At 51.9% G+C, this 20,964-nt stretch overlaps 1 protein-coding gene across 1 annotated transcript in view; it reads right to left on the reverse strand.

The window, feature by feature from the left end:
- The window catches only part of POU2F3 (POU class 2 homeobox 3), a 136,385-nt gene that overhangs the window by 93,896 nt on the left and 21,525 nt on the right, over positions 1-20,964 (reverse strand). Inside the window, exon 2 of the mRNA XM_078683931.1 lies at positions 17,964-18,029. Coding sequence (XP_078540057.1) covers positions 17,964-18,029 — 66 coding nt within the window. The remainder of the gene's footprint in view (positions 1-17,963; positions 18,030-20,964) is intronic.

Consider the following 20,964-nt stretch of genomic DNA (forward strand, 5'->3'; position numbering starts at 1 on the left):
GGGCCGGATCTATGCCAGATTTTCAGGATAACCCCAAGTAAATGGATTCCATTTACATTCACATGTAATAAAAATTATCTTATGTGGACAGCCTAAAAATCTGGGGTGAGTCCCAATCACCTGGACATACATTGGACACCACAGCAGGGTCGGACTGGGAACCAAAACCGGCCCTGGCAAAGTCCTCGGCCAGTCTACCCTCCCACCCCACCCCCCTGGGAGGGTTGTGGGTGCCTCCGAGCTCTTTGTCTGGGCCGGATTTCGGCGATTTTGTTACAGGGCAGATTTTGCAGCTATGCTGCAAAAACGGCCCTGTAACAAAAACGGCCCCCAGGGGCCCCAAACCGGCCCCCACCCGTGCGGCGCACCGGGGGATTGCCCGGTGCCCGCTATGGCCAGTCCGGCCCTGCACCACAGCCATATAACGTACGAAAGTGAAATAGGTAAAGTAGGCAAGACAAGGAGAGGGAAAAGTGGACTGGTGCACCATTTAACCAGGAGATACTGAAAGTGCGAAAAATAAAACATGGTGGAGCGGAACATTGGAGGGAGTGACAAAGAGGAATGAAAGAGGGGAGCAGAAGGGTAGTGAGGAGATGACCATTCATCGAGTCTTCTGTGAGCACCCAGTTCAATCCTCATCAATCTTCCGAAAAGAATTAAAAAAGTAAAGAAAGAGGTTTCCAACGAAGACGAAGTTGGTGAGATAGTTCAGATGGTCAGCACAGCTACTGCAGAATCTCTCTGCAGCTATGAAATCGTGGGTTTGACTCCCTCTGGCCGCCTGCTGGCCACTGGATCTCGACAGTGTCAGGAATCAACAAAACTTTGAACATGAAGAGTTACTTACTTAAAAAACACATTGCTAATGTGGCATACAGAGCAGCTCCTCCCCCCCAGTGCTTGCAAACAGCAGTCATCCGGTTACTGGTTACAACGTGACGAGCAGGCGATATTTGCTCAAGGATTTTTAAGGAAAGAACGTCCTGGGACCAGGGGTGTAGCTTTAGAGGGGGTGGGGTGTGTAAGGGTGTTACGCCCCTCTGATAAATGTATTCTGTATTAAATAGTTGGGTACAGGTGCTTTAAGTCGGGTATGGTGAGCTGTCTGTTGGATTTCTCCTGGGATATCTACATACATACACATGCAGACAAAAACACACACACACTCTTCTCATTTTTAAAGGGCTTAAAAATGGTTCTTTTACAAGTATTCCTCACAATCCGCACTCCTCTCTCTCCCTCCCTACTGCTCCTAAAGGCCCCCTTCCTGCCCCCCCTTATATAATCTATACGTGATTGTTGGGGAATCTGACGCTCACCCCCCCCCCCCCCCCCCCCCCACCCCCAATCTTACTGACCAAGCTACGCTCCTGCCTGGGACCGAGTCTCTATTTGTACATCTAAGTGTACAGAAGCGTAAACTCACAAGGCCCCACTGCTTAATTCTTGCAGGGGCCCACATTTGTTTTCTTATACGCAAGGGTTGCTGAATATCCGTCTCCTCCCACCTTCTGTCTCTTCATCTTGCTTTTACAGTCTGATGTAAGTCAAGACCTTTTAATTTTACTAAAATGACACATATATTTTCTTACAGGGGTTTTCAGCCAGTCCTCTTCATTAGCTGGTCTGTTGTTCGGTCATTGACATTTTTGTTACACATTCTATGTAATACAGCATGGGGCAATGATCCAGCCCACTTCAGCCATTCACTAACTTTACTGTGAGTGACGGCATTCTGTCCTTTCCACTGTCGGGTCGTAGAGTCGCCCCACTGCATCAGCTGTAAGCTGAATGCAAAAAAAAAAATGTACAATAACCTTAGTTATTATCATTTTGTTTTTTACAACCAGCTGAAGTCGGGGGGGGGGGTCTGGGCTCCCCGCGCGTCACAGGGGAAGGAGTGCTGGCTGCACCTAAAGTGCGCATGATGCTTTGACCGGCCCTCTTGGTCCAGCCAAAGTGTCATGCACACTTTGCATGTTCTCCACCCAGGATACATTACATCCGGGGTGGAGAACATGCAGAGCCTGCCAGTCTCTGTCTGAGCACCGAACCACGGTGCTCAGACCAATCACAATGCTGCTGAGGTGGCGTTGTGATTGGCCAGGGGATTCTGGCAGGCTGGGTGCTTCCTGCCGAGTGGAGAGGAGGAAGGAGAATGAAGAGGTGGCCGCTGCAGTCGCAGAGAAAGGGTAAGTGTTTTTTTTTTAATTAGAAATTTCCTCCCCTCCCTCCATCCTCCGTCCCCGCCTCACCACCCCTGGTTGGTAGGAGCCGCTACTGGTTCTTTCACAAGAAGAATCTGAAATATACAGATATGCATCACGCACTCCGTGAGTTCCTCCTTCTTAGGAATATACCCCCTGATGAAGGGCAGGGACTGGCCCGAAATGCATTGGAGATATCAGTCACCTTGTTAGAAGACTGCCATTGATGTACATGGTGTATTTTTCACACGTGATGTTAACAATTGCAACTTTGAGAGAAAAAAATGTACTTTGAAGAAGAATAAATGTCATCAGAACTACATTTTGAACGTTTGTAAAAGAATTTTAAAATTTTGATTTCCATTTGGAATCCAGCAGTGCACTGAAGGAATGCTTCCCTGGGGGATAGCGCAACAGTTGTCTTTCACAGGAAGCACATAAAGTTCCCTTTAGCGCTAGGGACTAAAATGACAATGTGTGTTTTTTTCGACCAAAAATTGATTTATATATTTTTAGACATTTTTAGATTGTGGAGGGGGGCTGGCAGCTTCCAGCAATAAAGCGAAAGCCTTGACAAAACAAAGCAAGCAGTGACAAAGGCAAAAGCCTGACAGCCAACGCCAGACCTCTTGGCTTTACCAGTGCTTGTTCATCCTTGCTTTCCCCTTTTGTCACCTTTTTCCTACCTTTCTGTTCCTTCTTTTTTCTCCATGTTCTGCCTGTCTCTCAAAGTCCCCACAATGAGTGCCGGTGGCCACCACCTCCAAGCAGGCAGAAATGAAGCACTGCTAAATGCAGAAACTCTACCTCCTGGTATATATAACACATATACACACACACACATATATACACACACACTCACACATATATATATAGCCACGTGATGAAGATTGGTACATCAATGCTAATACCCCTAGTCCAGCACTCCTTTTCTCTTGCTACATTCATACTATACAAATACCATTGTATAGATACACAGATGAATGATTGTATACATAGACAGATGAATGAAAGAATTAAGTGTTTTTAGACAGAGTTAGAAACTAAACAGGACCAGAGCAACTTCCCAGAGCTGCCCAAGTCACATGCTCGGGGTCTGTACAGCAAACTTTATACATTAATGCTGAACTCAACATTCTTCTCCACGAATCACAGAGACCTGATACCACCCTATGGCCTTCTACAGCACTATGCACATGCCTTGTTGGGCACAGGAGAGATGTAGCACTTTTACTATGATAATGTCCTGAAGGATTTCCCAGTGAAGTGCCACATTTCCTGGCCAGAAGATATATTAGGGAGTATCAGTAAACTTTACTTTACTTTACTTTGTGGATTTATTGAGCGCATACGAATCATCACCGAAAGGGATCTCTCGCCGCTCTACCAAGAGGGAGATAGTGAGGATGTATATTTAAAAGAGCCATGTCTTTAACAGTCTCTTAAAGTTGGTTAGTTCACCGCAGGACCTGAGATTTTGTGGAAGCATATTCCAATGGCTAGCTGCCAAATAGGAAAAGGCTCTACCGCCATTATGTGCCCTCCGTATTTTCTGGGTGCACAGAAAGTTGGAATTGCTGGATCTCAATTGTCGGGCCGGTTGATACCACCTGAGTTTATTCCTAAGGCAGGCCGGACCTTTTCCCTGTAGTGATCTAAAAACTACACAGAGTATCTTAAAGATAGCTCTTTTCCTCACCGGGAGCCAGTGTAACTGATGCAGAAGCGGGGCTGATGGTGTCCTTGCCGGTTTGTTGAGGGCAAGGCGGGCTGCCGAATTCTGCACTACCTGGAGTCGAGATAAGAGATCTTCCCTTGCTCCCACCAGCAGCGAGTTTCCATAGTCCAGACAACTCACCAAGAGTGACTGGATGAGAGTCTTCCTTGCTGACAAACGGATCCAGGGAAAGACCTTCCTAAGCATCCTCATGGTGCCGAAACAGGAGCCTGAGACTGTCTTGACCTGTTCCTCCATGGATAGTTTGTTATCTATCTTGATTCCCAGGTTCTTCGCATAGCTCCTAGGTGCCGGGGCTTCGCCCAACTCGGTGGGCCACCACTCCGGGGACCAAATGGCTTTCGCCTTCCCAAACAGCAAGATTTCAGTTTTTGAGGAGTAAAGCTGTAAGAAGTTCCTTCTCATCGAAGTAGCAATGCTAGACATGCAGCTTCTGAACCTCAATTGGGTGGATATGATGTCCTTCCCAATGGGGACGATTAGCTGCGTGTCGTCCGCATATGAGATGTCTGAAAGCCATAGCCCCTAATGATGTCGGCCAATGGGGTTACATACACATTGAGCAGGGTCGGACTGAGCACAGATCCCTGTGGTACGCCCTTGTCTACCTTGATGGTTTGTGATACGAAATTATCTAGCTGGATACTCTGGGTGCGATCGGAAAGAAAACTGAATCCACTTGAGACCCCTACCCTTCACCCCAATCCCCCTCAGTCTGCCTAGCAGCGTCTTATGTGAGATGGTATCAAACGCTGCTCACAAGTTGAGGAGGACTAGTGTTAGAAAGGCGACCCCGGGGGAGGCAGAAGATGTCTGACTGACCACCCCTAGGTCCACCTCTCCGTCAAGAAGTAGCCGAGCGTTACTGAGAGGCCTCCTGGGTGAGGGCCCTCTCCTAGGATCGCACAGCAGAGTAACCACACACTACAAATGGACACCACACCAGAGGTCGAGTTCGTAAGCTTTATCAGGAAATAAAGGCCGCTGGTTCCCAGCGATATGCACAAGTAGACCGAGGGGTCTGTAAAGTCTCGAAAAAGGGGGGTCAGGGAAGCGGGACAGTCTCGGTTGGGGTGTATGAAGGGATACCCTGCGCACAGCTCTCAATCCTCGAGCCGGGGGTTCCGAGAGGTTGAGCCGCGGCAGCGCCAGCCGGCTCTCAAGATGGTTCGGCAAAGGTGGGCCGCGGCAGCGCCAGCAGGCTCTGAAGATGGTTCGGCAAAGGTGGGCCGCGGCAGCGCCAGCAGGCTCTCAAGATGGTTCGGCAAAGGTGGGCCGCGGCAGCGCCAGCAGGCTCCCAAGATGGTTCGGCAAAGGTGGGCCGCGCCAGCGCCAGCAGGCTCTCAAGATGGTTCGGCAAAGGTGGGCCGCGGCAGCGCCAGCAGGCTCCCAAGATTGTTCGGCAAAGGTGGGCCGCGGCAGCGCTAGCAGGCTCTCAAGATGGTTCGGCAAAGGTGGGCCACGGCAGCGCCAGCAGGCTCCCAAGATGGTTCGGCAAAGGTGGGCCGCGGCAGCGCCAGCAGGCTCTCAAGATGGTTCGGCAAGGTGGGCCGCGGCAGCGCCAGCAGGCTCTCAAGTTCTCTTCAGGTTCCAGGAAATGAGTTCTTCTGGGGTCGGCCGTGACAGCGTCAGCAGGGCTTTCCAGTCCAGGATACAACTGCCGTCCTACTCCGGGGCTGGCCCAGATATAGGACTGGAGTCCTTTGATGTCCGGACCCTCGCGCCTGGGGGTCAGAGGGGCCGGGAAGATGGTGTCCAGACACCCAGCAGGGGGGTGGGGCCAGCACCCAGGGATGCCGGGGGCGATCGATACCAGGCGTCCGGGGACGGTTGGAGGGTCATCGAAACTCCCCTCCTCCGGGATCTGTCGAGTGGCCACTCGACCACCTGGGTAGATCTTGGCGCCTCGATGTCTGGGCTTCGCTGGGCCTGGGCCGGGGCCGGAGCCACGTGGTCGTGATGTGGTGGGCCCAAGATGGAGTCAGGCGCGGCCTCGTGCTTAGGTCGTGAGGGGCCCACGATGGGGCCAGGCCGGCAGGGGGGGGTCCGGGATGGTGACCGGACCAGCAATGTTGGGGCATGCAGTGTCGGGCAAAAGGGCTGCCTGATGCTGGGTGGAGGGCCGATGTCGTCCTGGGCCCGCCATGCGGGAGGGGTAGGACCACGCCATGAGGCCGGGTCCAACACGCGTCCCCCCCAGCTGAAGGCAGGGGAGAGTCACCCATCTTCTTGGGGATTCTCCTCGCCGAGGCGGAAGAATCTGGAGAGGCCGTCAGCATTGGCGTGGTCGTTGCTGGGGCGATGCTCCACAGTGAAGTCCATCCCTTGCAGGGAGATGGACCATCGCAACAGTTTCGGGTTTTCTCCCAGCATCTGCATCAACCACCGCAGGGGCCGGTGGTCGGTCTGGACCCGGAAGTGGGTGCCGAAGAGGTAGGGCCGGAGCTTCCTTAGGGCCCACATGACGGCGAAGGCTTCCCTCTCGATGGTGCTCCAGCGCTGTTCTCTGGCTAGCAGCCGCCGGCTGATGAAGGCAACGGGAAGGTCGATTCCCTCAGACTTCACTTGGGAGAGGACCGCCCCAATGCCGTGCTCCGAGGCGTCGGTTTGGACCACAAACTCTCGGCTGTAGTCGGGGGCCTGGAGCACAGGGGCGGTGCACATTTCAGTCTTTAGAGTCTCGAAGGCTGCTTGGCACTCTGGGGTCCAGCACGCCTTCTGGGGTAGCTTCTTGGAGGTCAGTTCTGTGAGGGGCCCCACAATGCTTCCATAGTCTTTGATGAAGCCCGATAGTATCCTGTGAGCCCCAGGAAGGCTCGGACGGCTGTTTGGGTGATTGGGGGCTCCCAGGCCCGGATGGCGTCAATCTTTGGCTGGAGGGGAGCCACCCGGCCGCTTCCCACCTGGTGTCCCAGATACGTCACGGACCCTTGGCCGATCTGGCACTTGCTGGCCTTTATTGTTAGTCCGGCCCGTCGGAGGGCCGACAGGACCTCCCGGAGGTGGGTCAGGTGTGCATCCCAGCGGAGGCTGTACACCGCAATGTCGTCTAGGTAGGCGGCGCTGAACTCTTCTAGCCCGGCCAGCACTCTATTCACGAGTCTCTGGAAGGTGGCCGGGGCGTTTTTCATGCCGAAGGGCATCACCTTGAAATGGTAGTGGCCATCAGGGGTCGAGAAGGCTGATCGCTCTTGCGCTCCAGGGGTGAGGCCGATCTGCCAATACCCGGCCGTGAGATCGAAGGTGCTGAGATACTTCGCAGCCCCCAGGCGATCGATCAGTTCATCCGCCCGGGGGATGGGATGGGCGTCGGTCCTGGTGACGGCATTCAGCCCCCGGTAGTCAACACAGAACCGGAGCTCCGGGGGCGTGCCAGGGGCGGCGGCTTTAGGGACCAGGACAACTGGGCTGGCCCACGGACTGTCGGAGGGTTCGACTACCCCCAGCGCTAGCATCTTGGCCACCTCGGACTGGATGCAGGCCCGAACTCGGTCGGGCACTCGGAAAGCTCGGTGTCTTACAGGCGGGCTGTCTCCGGTGTCTACATCGTGGACACACCACCGGGTGACTCCGGGGGTGAGGGAAAACAGATCTGCAAACTTCCCCAGCAGCTGCCGGCAGTCATGGTGCTGCTCCGGGGTCAGGGTGGAGGAGAGCATGACCCCTTCGATGGAGCCGTCCTTCTCAGTGGTGCTCATGAGATCTGGCAACGGTTCGGAGTCGTCTTCAGCTCCTTCATCGGTCGCTAATAGCAGACTTAGTTCAGTGCGGGCAAAGTGCGGCTTGAGCCGGTTAGCGTGTAGAACCCGGAGGGGGTTCCTGGGGGACTCCATGTCCACCAGATAGGTGACGGGGCTCTTGCGCTCCACCACTCTGAAGGGCCCCGTCCACTTGTCTTGGAGGGCACAAGGTTCAACCGGGGACATGACCCAGACCTGCTGGCCCGGTTCGAATTCGATGGACGAGGCGTTCTGGTCATACCAGCGTTTCATCTCCTCCTGACTGGCTTCAAGGTTGGCTTCGGCAAGTTCCCGGAACTTCCGAGTCTGGTTGCGGAGGGTCAGGAGGTACTGGTAGACATCTGGTGGAGCACCTCGGACAGCCGTCTCCCAGCCTTCTTTGACCAGGCTGAGGGGGCCTCGGACCGGGTGCCCATACAATAGTTCGAAGGGGCTGAACCCCAGGGACTTCTGGGGTACTTCGCGATATGCAAACAGGAGGCAAGGCCGCAGAACATCCCATTTGCGTCGTAGTGGCTCCTCGAGGCCCTTGAACATTCCCTTCAGTGTTCGGTTAAACCGCTCCACAAGTCCATTTCCTTGGGGGTGATACGGGGTGGTGAACTTATATGTGACCCCGCACTGTTGCCACAGGGATCGCATATACTTGGAAATAAAGTTTGTGCCCCGATCACTCACGACTTCTCGGGGGAAGCCGACTCTGGAGAAGATCCCCATTAGGGCTCGGCCTACTACTGGGGCCGTGATGGTTCGGAGGGGGATGGCTTCCGGATAGCGGGTGGCATGGTCCACCAGCACGAGGATGAAGCGGTGCCCTTGAGGGGTGCGGGGGTCCAGGGGCCCCACGATGTCTATCCCCACTCGCTCGAAGGGGGTGGTGACCACGGGAAACGGCTAGAGCGGGGCTTTGACTTTCCCCCCGCTCTTCCCGCTGGCTTGACAGGTCGGGCAGGATCTGCAGTGATTGTGCACATCGTTGCGCATTTTCGGCCAGTAGAAATGAGTCACCAGGCGGCTGTAAGTTTTGTCCTGCCCCAGGTGCCCGGCGAGGGGCACATCATGTGCTAAGTTCAAGAGGAAGTCTCGAAATCGGAGGGGAACGACCAGCACCCGGCTGGCCCCTAGTTCGGCAATCTTCTGTTCACTGTAGAGAAGGTCGTTGTCCCAATAGACCCAGTGGGACCCCGCAGGGTCTCCAGCGGCTTGAGTGGCGGCTTGCCGTCGAATTCCCTCGAGGGAGGGACAGGTGCTCTGTTCTTGTCGGAATTGTTCGCGGGTGGGGCCACCTTCTTGGCGCCACTGAGCTAGTTCCGGCAGGTGGCCGAGCTCGGTGATTTCCTCATGGCTGGGCCCCTGGGGGCCGGGTTCAGGGTCGGTGTCCTCGGGGACGGCGGGCGGTGGAGGTGCGGGCCACTCAGGCTCCTCGATCGGGGCTTCCTCCGTTGGGGGGGAGGCCCGGGCGGACATGGAGCGGGTGGTCGCACAAACCCACTCGGGAAGGCCTAGCATCCCCAGATGCTCTCTCCGCTCTACGCCGGCCCAGAGGGAACTTTCCAGGTCGTTCCTGAGGAGGCAGTCCACGGGGGCATCGTCTCGGACAGTCACTTTCAGCATGCCCGACACCCCTCCCCACTCGAAGGGGATGCGGGCCATCTGGCACAAACTTTCAGAGTTGTCATCCGACCGCACTGGGCACAAGACGTTGGGGAGAATTTGTTCGGGGGTCACCAAGTGGCAGCGGACCGCCGTCACGCTGGCTCCAGTATCCCGGAGGGCTTCGGCCCGGCGTCCATTGATGGTGACCCATTGGCGGTATTTCTGGGTGTTACCTGGGATCGGGTCTCGGGGGATCATGTCTCGATCACCCAGGCATGCTAAGATCATGGCTGCGGGCTCCCACACGGCCTGCTCGGTGTCGTCGCCCTCTTCTTCGCCTCCCTCTGCACTCAGGGCGGCGGCCGCGATCTGGCGGCTCGGGGGACCGGTGGTGCCGGGTCGCTTGGTCATCGGGCAGAGAGGGTCGTTCGCATAATGGCCCCGTCGCTGGCATCTGTGGCACGTAACATTCGGGCGGGGCCCGGGCCTGGCTGGGGGGCCTCCCCTCCAACCCAGGGATGGCGACGGGGAGGTAGGGGATGACCCCGCGGGGGTGTCTCAGCCCCTGCTCTGGCCTCCTCCGCCGCCTCGGGGTCGGTGGTTCCCCGGGGATCCCCGGCCGTAGTCTCCCATCGGACTCCTGGGAACTCGGTTGCTCACCCATCTATCCGCCTCGACAGCGAGTTTTCGTGGCTCTGTCAATTTGCTGTCGAGGAGGTGCTGCCGGAGTTCGACGAAGCAATTATTGGAAAGATGCTCCCATAGGATGAGGTCGACCAACTGCTGGTAGGTGGTGACCTGGCAGCCTCTGATCCACCCTTCGAAGGCTCTGCTGTAAAAGTTCACGTACTCCACCCAAGTGGTACCGGGGATTTTTTTACAGTCTCGAAATCGCTGCCGGTACATTTCGGGGGTGAGTCCGTAGCGAGTGAGGAGGGCAGTCTTCATGTGTTCGTACGAGGTCATCTCGGCGTCGGGGAGCTCTAGCAGGGCGTCTCTCCCCTCGTTGATGAACTTTCCCCATAAGCCGGCGCCCCAGTCTTTGAGGGGTACTCGATGGGCGGTCATGGCGACCTCGTAGGCTTTGAACCACTGTTGGATGTCGTCGTTCTTATAGTATTCCTTGACGACCTCCTTGGGTATGTGCACCTTCGTGTCCAGCGGCGGGGGTGAGGTCTTACCCCCGGCGGTGCCGGTTTCTGTTGTCTTGGCCTTGATTTCCAGTTCTTTGAGGCCGCGCTCATACTCGAGCATGAGTTTCTTTTCTTCGAGGTCTCGTTGTCTTCGCCTTTCCTCTAGGTCTCCTTCTAGCCGTCGTTGCTCGAGGGCTAATTTCCTTTCTGCCAGCTGTATCTCTCCTTCTTGTCGGAGTCGGGCTAGCTCCAACTCGTGGAGCCGGTTCCTCTCTTGTTCTCGGGCGTCTCCGTGGGGGAGGCCCGTGGCCAGGTTTGCGGGTCTTTTTCCCGCTGGGTTCGCGTCGGTCTCTGGGCGCCCGTTCGGGCCCGGGTTATCTTCATTCTGGGGCGGCGCGTTATCGGCGTCCGCCCAGGCTTGCAGGGCTGATTTAAAGTCCTCTTTGGTGTTGAGGCCCGTGGTAGCGATGCCTAGGTCCTTGCAGAATTGTTTTAATTCCTTGTGGCTGTAATCTTCCATCTTTTCTTTCTGGAATTCCGCCGTCGGTCTGGTTTCCTGAGTAGTCATGGTCGCGGTGTGTTTTTCTCGGTAGTGAGCGAATTACTCTCTGTACGATCTGCGTTGGCTCGGATCCCGTCGCCTGCCACCAATGTTAGAAAGGCGACCCCGGGGGAGGCAGAAGATGTCTGACTGACCACCCCTAGGTCCACCTCTCCGTCAAGAAGTAGCCGAGCGTTACTGAGAGGCCTCCTGGGTGAGGGCCCTCTCCTAGGATCGCACAGCAGAGTAACCACACACTACAAATGGACACCACACCAGAGGTCGAGTTCGTAAGCTTTATCAGGAAATAAAGGCCGCTGGTTCCCAGCGATATGTACAAGTAGACCGAGGGGTCTGTAAAGTCTCGAAAAAGGGGGGTCAGGGAAGCGGGACAGTCTCGGTTGGGGTGTATGAAGGGATACCCTGCGCACAGCTCTCAATCCTCGAGCCGGGGGTTCCGAGAGGTTGAGCCGCGGCAGCGCCAGCCGGCTCTCAAGATGGTTCGGCAAAGGTGGGCCGCGGCAGCGCCAGCAGGCTCTCAAGATGGTTCGGCAAAGGTGGGCCGCGGCAGCGCCAGCAGGCTCTCAAGATGGTTCGGCAAGGTGGGCCGCGGCAGCGCCAGCAGGCTCTCAAGTTCTCTTCAGGTTCCAGGAAATGAGTTCTTCTGGGGTCGGCCGTGACAGCGTCAGCAGGGCTTTCCAGTCCAGGATACAACTGCCGTCCTACTCCGGGGCTGGCCCAGATATGGGACTGGAGTCCTTTGATGTCCGGACCCTCGCGCCTGGGGGTCAGAGGGGCCGGGAAGATGGTGTCCAGACACCCAGCAGGGGGGCGGGGCCAGCACCCAGGGATGCCGGGGGCGATCAATACCAGGCGTCCGGGGACGGTTGGAGGGTCATCGAAACTCCCCTCCTCCGGGATCTGTCGAGTGGCCACTCGACCACCTGGGTAGATCTTGGCGCCTCGATGTCTGGGCTTCGCTGGGCCTGGGCCGGGGCTGGAGCCACACTGTCGTGACGTGGTGGGCCCAAGATGGAGTCGGGCGCGGCCTCGTGCTTAGGTAGTGAGGGGCCCACGATGGGGCCAGGCCAGCAGGGGGGGGGTCCGGGATGGTGACCGGACCAGCAATGTTGGGGCGTGCAGTGTCGGGCAAAAGGGCTGCCCGATGCTGGGTGGAGGGCCGATGTCGTCCTGGGCCCGCCATGCGGGAGGGGTAGGACCACGCCATGAGGCCGGGTCCAACAACTAGGATTACTGGGGTCCTGCTATCCAAAGTCATCCTTATGGTATCCGTCACCTCTAACAGTGCAGCCTCCGTGCTATGTGAGGCACGAAATCCAGACTGTGAAGGGTCCAATTTCCAATTTATGTTGTTCCAAGTAGTTAGATAGCTGTCGGTTCACCAGAGTTTCCAAAACCTCCGAGCAGCAGGGGAGAAGAGAAATTGGCCTATAGTGCTGTAAGGCATTAGGGTCTGCTGCCACCTTCTTTAGGAGTGGCTTTACCCGCACACTCTTCCAGTCATTTGGGAAAATAGCCTTCTCCAGTGAGATGTTATATATCTTGACAAGAGCATCTGCCAGGACCGTACTAAGAGTTGCCATAACAGCTGGGGGCGCCGGGTCTAGTGGCGAGCCTTATTTTACGCGGCTTAGTAGGGAATCAACTTTCTCTCTCGTTACATTAGTAAAGGAGTCCAAACCACAGGACAAAACCACTTCCTGTGGTCGGTCTCCAGGTAGATGTTCCTCCCCCTGATCCTGTGACGTCACCTCAAAGGACTGGTAGATCAGATCGATTTTGCTGGTAAAATACCTGGCTAGATCTTCACATAGATCCTGAGTGGGAGGGGGGCTTCCTTGCCGGACTTAGTGTTTGTGAATTCCTTCAGGATCCTATAAAGTTCCCTAGAGGATTTTTTTTCCTCCACTATGCGTGCACCCAGATATGTCCTTCTTGCTGTATTGCAGCTGTTTAGGTAAGCTCTATGTGATATCCGGTATGCTGATTTATCTGATTCCTCCTTAGTATTCCTCCATCTACACTCTAGGACCCGAAACAGGGAGTTTTCCTTTCTGAGGGTATCTGAGTACCAGAGGGCAGGAGCTGCCCTCTCCTGCATAGTGGCCCTTTTCAGTGGGGCTATGATGTCTAAGGCTCCCTGAATCGCTCCCACCAATCCCGCCGATTGCAGAATTTGGATCTACGTCCAAATTGAGCGGGGGCAATAAAGGCCTGATTGAAAGCTAAGGGGGTTACTCTTGCCCATTGTCTTTGCAAGTTCTTCTGACCGTGTGTCCGCACAACTGGATGAGAGGATGGTAGCGAAAAATTTAAGGCCATGTGATCAGTCCAGTCCAAAGATTGGGGAGGCTCAACAGCCAGATCGCCCACGTTGGAGAAGATGGCGTCTAGCATGTGACCTGCCCTGTGAGTGGGGCTGGTGACTCTTAGCGATAGCTCTAAGGATTCTATTGATGTAATAAGATTGACCGCGTTTGAGTTGGAGGACAGCTCTAAATGGTGATTCAGGTCACCCATCAATAGAAATTTAGTAGCCTTCAGAACATTCGGCGTCAATCTATCCAATAGTACAGTAATGAATTTCTTATTGTTACCCCCTGGAGGGTGATATACCAACGCCCCTGTCCATTCTATGACCTGGGACTGCTCTCCTCTAAATATTAGGAGCTCCGTTTTGGCAGAGGACACCCTGTCTAACGTCCTGATGTAATAAGGATGCCATGTGGCGATGGCCAGTCCCCCACACCATTTGCAGGGCCTATCCAGCCTAGTGACTACATATTCATCAGGAAAGGCCACTGCTAATGTTGGTGTGGCCTCATGATTGAGGCATGTTTCCATGAAGAGGCATATGTCTGGCTTCCGGTCCTCAAGTAGGTCCCATGTCTCTGTTGCATGCTTAGGGATGGATCTGGCATTCAGGTACAATCCTTGCATGTCAGGTATGTGTCTGTCCTGCCCTGTCCCCCTAATCTCCCCCCGACTATCATTGTGCACTCCCTGTCGTACTTGTTTTGACTGTATACAGGGGTGAAGATCGGGAGAAGAGGGGAGTTGTTTAATCCTAGACCACCCACAGTTGATACACCTGTTATTCCTTTTGGTCCTGTTTGTACCTGGCTCTAGCTCTCCCATACAAGATAGTGTATGCCTATATGCCAGGAGTACCTCTCGAGTGTTGCAGATTCGGCTCCCTGAGGGTCGTTGCAGTGACATTGGCGGCATTTCCTGGCGGCTGGCGGCGTACTGGCGCGGACGGGCACAGACGGGCTTGTAAAGCAGCCTGTTTTATGCTATGTGTGTGGCCTCTTTCGTGTTCCCTAACCAGAGTCCAGTGTGTACCACACTCCTCCATCCCAGTCTCCTGTGTAGTCTGATATTTGCTCTTAAACTCCCATGGCAGCAAAATCTTCAGGTCAGGACCCTCTGATACTGCAAATGAGAGTTTTGGGCAACAACAGTGATATACATTAAAATATATTGGGAGTGGTGGAGTTAACCAAAAAAACAGCCCAGCAAGATTCAGCAATCAAACCAACATCCATCAAGAGCAGGAAAGAAGGCCCCAGATTCGGGCATCTGTATTGGGGAATATTATGAGGATGGCAAAAGTGCACCAGGTTGGTAGTAAAGTCTGTCTTGGCCTTCTTGAGGTCGCCATGATCCCTGGCCCCTGGAGCTCTCATCTTCCCACTGATGTGTGCCCGTCCGGATACATTTGCCCTGTATGTGTTTTTGGCAGCCGTGCCCCTCCAGGCATCTAGGATGCCTAGGCACATAAAATTTGTAATCGCACCAGGCCCTTAACATGATACAGGTTTGAAATGTCCCAGTGCCACTTTGAGGGAGGGCACCCAAACAACTCTGCTAGTGGCACCAGCAGTCTCTTTTGTCTTCTCGGTGATAGCAACCAAAGACCGTAAAGGGTTTTAGGCCCCGGCATTCACTGCAGGATCAACTGCTCTCAGGCCCTACTGCACTCACGACCTTTACTCCCTCAGCTGAAGAATGCTGCATCCGTTCTGACACAAATTCAACAGGGAGCGTAAAAACACAGTGGGCGATACTAGGCGCCAAGAGACCAGTGTTTAATTTGAGCCAGTGATTTTCTGTGCTCTGCACCTGCACTTAATTGTCAACACCAGCGCTTGTGACAGTCTGCCACTAGGTGGCGCTGTCTGGCTAAGTTAGATATGTCCTCAAAACTGTAAATTATTAATCCAATATACATAAAAAATTACTGTTACCTGCGGCCCAAGCCATTCTTGTAGCTTTGGGGGCCTGAAATAGTCCGAATTGTCGCACATCTAGGAGTGCGATGGTTGGTAGTTGTGTTGTTACTATCGTTGGCACCATAGCAGGGGCAATGTGTGGTGCAAGTAGCCTTATGAAGAGAGACTATTTACTTACAAATTAAGCCCAGCAAGAGACCATAGTGCTAATCTTTCCTGTCACCAGCAGATATTCTTACAGATTTACAAACTGCTAGTCCGGCTGCAAACCAGCAGGGACCCTGGACACCGAAGTCCGTCTGAACATTAATAAAAGTTGCCTCCAATTTACACTGGCTAGTTACCAGCCTCAGAATTAACCCCTTGCGTACTTCTGTCGGCCAGCGGCCGTCACACGCACTACCTTCATAGTGTTGCGCACGTCCGTTGGCCGATATGGCCCCGCCCACTCCGCTAAACCGCCGCACCACGGCAGAATTGCGCCGCGGTTAAGAGGTTAACAATGCTTTGGGTTTGCTACCATTTGTTTTTCTATCAATTTTACACTGTCTATGATGTATTAACATTACACGTGTTCCTAGTAAAAAAAAAGCAAGACCTAGGGGGATACATTGAACTTTAGTGAGTGTAATACCTTCCACATTATACCTAGCGGTCCCTGTTTTCCGTTTTTATAGATTTTTACAGATAAATACAGAAAGAAAACAATGTGTTTTCTGTCTGCATTAATTTTTTTTAATGGATAAATAGTTAAAATGCACTTCTTTTCAGTGACTCTTCGTGATGTCTTTCATGAAATTAGCCAAACAGCTGAGCAGATGCACAGCATGGGAAATTAAAAAACGGGATGAAATTTCTTTAAATAACTGCATCTGTCAATATACATTTGTGGTATAATGCTAATATTTGCCAGTGGAGGTACTGTTATGTAATATTTGTCAACTTAAATAGCTAAAACACGGCAGACATCAAAGTATGAGTGCGCGTCTACCATTTAAATAAATATGGAAATGTACAGTTTTACAACTACATTTATACGCAAAACTCAAAATAGATATGGATAAATACAGATAAACGTCCAAAAATTAAATATGGATAAATACAAACGGAAACTAAAAAAAAAAAATACCATAAAAAGGGAGCCCTAATTATACCGTATCTGAGCCAGAACCAATTCCTAGTGTAAGCCTTGCCTGCTCAAGCACAGCTACTGTTGGAGAGACCGTGATTACAAGGTGTGTGGACATACATGAGGGATTTAACACACCTAGCACACATCATCGTCAATTATCTTAGAATTCATAACCCAGTGCAAGGTCCCGCTTGTAAATGGACCAGGCTTTAGCTCTTGAGGGTAATCGCGAACTTAAGGAGTTTGGGATCACTTTTGCAAGTTCTGCAAGATTATCCAACAAAACAAGCAATAATGCGAAATGCAAATCCGTCATTTCAATGCTATATTTTCGCACAAAATGCTTCCTCGCATCAGTTTTTTGCCTCGAAGATACATCTAAGAAAAAGCACCATAAACAATAGCAGTTCATGTTCTGCTGCTCCGGTAAGTTTGCTGTAAATCCAAAGCGTGAATAGAAGGTTTGGTGTAAATTTTACCGCGAAAGGCATGTAATTACGCGAAGTCGCGTAGTAGCTTACTTTGAGGAATTTCGCATAGCAAGTGTAAAGCTAAATTCTCTAAATTATGCTGGCATAATTTGAATTTTGCCTAGGCCTAGAGAAAATTCAATAACAAACACTGAGACTGACCAGTAAACCCCACCCCATTGCTGTACAGTTACATCAACATCCGTTTTATTACTGCTGATTAATGCATAATGTTTTTTTTAATATATAATAAAAAACAAAAAGTGTAAAAAACACTAAAAGGAAAAGAGACAGAAGCACTGAAGACGAAAAGTGGGGCAGAAAGAGAGGAGAAAGGGAACAGACAGCTAACAGGGTGAGGCAAAGAGACTAACAAAACCTCGAGACGAAGAAATGTCACTTTTGTTAGAGACGTTTGTTATACGGCAGTTGTTAAAGTTGTACAGTCGACTTTTTCAATCATTGCATCGTGGTACTTGCAGCTTTGTTTGACCCATCATACATCCAGGACTACAAGAACCAGACTCGCCAGACAACACTAGCTACTCACACCTGATACGGGCTGAGCCACGAACTCCAAGGGAGCAACACAAGGAACAATTGAGACAAGGAAAGAAGTAAGGGAGTGGTGCTAAAAAAAGAGATCAAGAAACAGAGAGCGAAAGTGTTGGAAGGAGAGAAAGAATATAGAGAAAAAAATTGAAGTTGATAACAAGAGGATGATGTGCCACATGAGGAAGCAGCAAGAAAAAATATACAAGAGGTAAAAAGAAAATGAGCAAGAGTAAAATAAAAGATAAAAAAAAAGAAGAAGGATAGAGAAAGGTATAGAACTGAGGAACGGAAATAAAGAGGGCTAGGTAGAGCGAGAGGGAGTGAAAAGAGGAGACAGGGAGACAGAGAAAAAAGAGATTAGGGTAAAAAAGTTAGAGGGATAGAGAGAGAAACTGGTAAAAGAAAGAGGACGAACAGAAAGGTAAAATAGATAAAATGAAGTACAGAAAGCAAGAGACAGGGAGACTGGTCACATAGTTATTAGTAGCGAGGGGAAGCTACATTGACTAAAAAAAGGAGAGAGAGAGAGAGAGAGTGGCCTTATCACGGACTCTCTCCCAACCCAGGGCCGCAAGCGCAGTCGCTGTCTTACCTGGCTCTGCCTGCTCGGGTCTGTGTCCGGGCTCTGTGGAGTCGGCCTCTCGGCTCATCTTAATATCTGGAAAAGAAAAAAGTGATTTTAATACCAGTTTGCAGCTTCAGGGAACAGGAGGAAGCGCAGTGCAGGCTCCACGAGGCCGGTAAATGAAGTTTGCATTAGTCTATCCATCAGGCATTCAAATTTCAGAGCACACAATATTACCATATGCACACGTAGGACAGCCTCGTGCCAGCCTATGCCCTTCCCCCTAGTCGCATACTCCTTTAGGAAGGAGGTTCACCCCTTACACTAAGTCTACGACCCGCCTACACCAGAAGCCACTCTTATGTAAAAAAAAATAAAAAAATAGAAAAGTAGTGTCTCACGCAGATTTTTATCAAGGAGCGGAGGGATTCCCCTATAACCCCGGTAGAAGGGAACAAACCATGAAAAAGACAGGAAATTCTCTGCAGGGAAAGAATAAAGCAACATATTTTAATGGCAACTGAAGAATTAACGCCTAAATCTATTTGCACATATTTAGGGATTTTAAAAGGACGGAGGAACTCAGTGACTAATGGGTGCATACATAATTCTATAAACATTGTTGCCATCAACAATCTAGGTTTCACATAAAAATAATTTTGTTGATATTTTACAAAAAAGGAAAACGTTTTCCATGCCTTAGTGATCGAAAACGGGTTTGATAAATTAGGACTGAAATTAAAATGTTGTCTGGAAGAGAATCTTTGTCCCAGTCCTTCTAATGTGTCTGCTGCAACATTTTTGGAGATTAAAGTTCATTGTTTGTTTCAGATTGCTTATCAAGAAAATGCCTCCTAAATGTGTTGATGCGTTTCGGCCTACAAATCTATTTGCAAGGCCTCCTCAGGAGATCAAGCAATGACATATGCATGGGTGAAGTAGTTTGCAAGGGAGGTAATTTGTCCTGAGATTCAATTAAATTCACTCATTTCTATTCAATTTGTGTTCAAATCTGTGATCCCGGTTACCAGATGTTGATATTTATGATTATTTCCATATTTGTCCTTTAATACACCTGGCACCTGTGATTAATTAACAGATTACCTTTAAATATGTTGCTTTATTTTTTCCCTGAAGAAAATTTCTATTCGGACCAGTAAATTCCAACTGACATCCAAGTATCTCACACTGACATCCAAGTAGCAGGGGTGTAACGCATGCTCCTGCGATGTGGCCCTCAGTTCAGCCTAAGCCTTGTGAATATCTGTAAGATATGGGGACTCAGCGACCACTCTCCCCATTCTGCAAAGGGACCTCATAATTTTGTGTTATGCCACTGGCTGGCCCACAGATCCGAGTTGTGGCTTATGTTGGCTTGAGCACTGAAACTTTGCATACACTCACCCCCAGTCAAAGATCTGGGTTGAATCCATCATTGTTCTTTAGCTCACTTCGCCACCCCAGTTCAAAATTAGCTATAGTCAAATCAGTCTTGACCCTGTGCCTCATGGGAACAGTCCAGCCCGAACTGCCAAGCCAAGTCTTCCCTGGACCGCAAACAAGCATTCTGTGACCGGTTTCGGGGTAACACCCCTCCTCAGCCAGGCTAGCTTGAATCTCAGCCAGGCTAGCTTGAATCCAGTGGCAAAGTGAGCAAGGGACCCACGTCTGGGCATACCCTGCCAACAGACGCATTTAATTTATGGCTTTCTGTCCGGTGCTGCTCCCAGTTTCACCACTTTACACTGCCAACCTGTGGGCAGCTCCACATACTGCCAACCACTGGAAGCCCCACCCTCGCCCCCTCATTATCTCAACAGACGCTTGCCCTCACGGCACCTACCAGTGCCAGCCGCCTGGCTCGGACCCCAGTACTAGCTGCTGGCACTTCCCGCCTGTGCGGGGCGTCGTCAAAATTCCCGCACGCGCCTTCCAGATAGTGCAGAGCGCGGAGCTGCTCCGCTCAAATAGAGTTGGTTCTTGTTTGTGTACACACGGTTAGGCCTTCTCGTGTATGCACACTCACTCACACGACTTTTTTCTCATTGTGCACGCAGTTCTTCTCACACCCACCCAACTGTGTCTCTCTTATGCAAGAACATACACACTTCGTCTGTAAGTACACAGCACTTCACACATCTGGCTCCCTTTTATGCATGGGTTTCACATGTGCAGGCTAAATTAGAATTGATTTCTGCAAGCATACACAGACCTATTCAATGTCCCTTTCTATGCCTTACACGCACACATCTGCATTACTTTGCACGCTGCGTGTCCTTGTACAAACAGACGTAAACACGTGCGGCTCTTTAACCAACAGCAACAACATATTTAGTGCTGGTTTGTGCACACGCAAACACGCCCCCTTTCTCTTCTGCACTGTTGGGGCTTATGCACACCATGAGCTTTTGTGTGCACACACCCGCTTGAGCCTCCGTGGGGCAAACACACAAGTGGGGTTCGTGTGTGTGCACGCCCGCATGTTTTGCACTCCTGTCGGCCCACGGCTCTGCTCCTGTGCACGCACACTCACGCCCTTGGTCCGCCGGCCTCTCTTCACGCATCTCCCAGCCACTGTAAGCCTCACGCATCAATATCACGCTCCATGATCCGACGACCCCAGATAAGCGCCCTGTAAACAGAGCTGTCATATTTATATTCAAATAATCTCACCCCCTGTCCCGGCCAGAAGCAGCATTTTAACTATTGCCAGACAGGGAAAGCAAACACACGCGGGCCTGCTTTGCATACGCTCCAGGCGACCAATCGGAGCCCGGCTGAGCACCTGCTTTGCATCAAGAATTGCTGCCTCCGGAGGTGGGCTGCGTGCTCGGCTGCAAGGGAGGGAAGGTTACACCTTACAGGCGCACAGGCTGGGGGACGGGGAAAGAGGGCACTGCCACCCTTTTCCTTGTGTCCCAACCGACTCCAAATCCACCTCATCCAGTTGGCAGCTACCAAATAACTTCTGCTCCCTTTCCAGGGTTTTCATCTAATAAACAGGTGCATTCTGGGACTTGTGGCCGAA

Source organism: Lissotriton helveticus, chromosome 3_1, assembly GCF_964261635.1.
Source record: "Lissotriton helveticus chromosome 3_1, aLisHel1.1, whole genome shotgun sequence".
Lineage (NCBI taxonomy): Eukaryota > Metazoa > Chordata > Amphibia > Caudata > Salamandridae > Lissotriton > Lissotriton helveticus.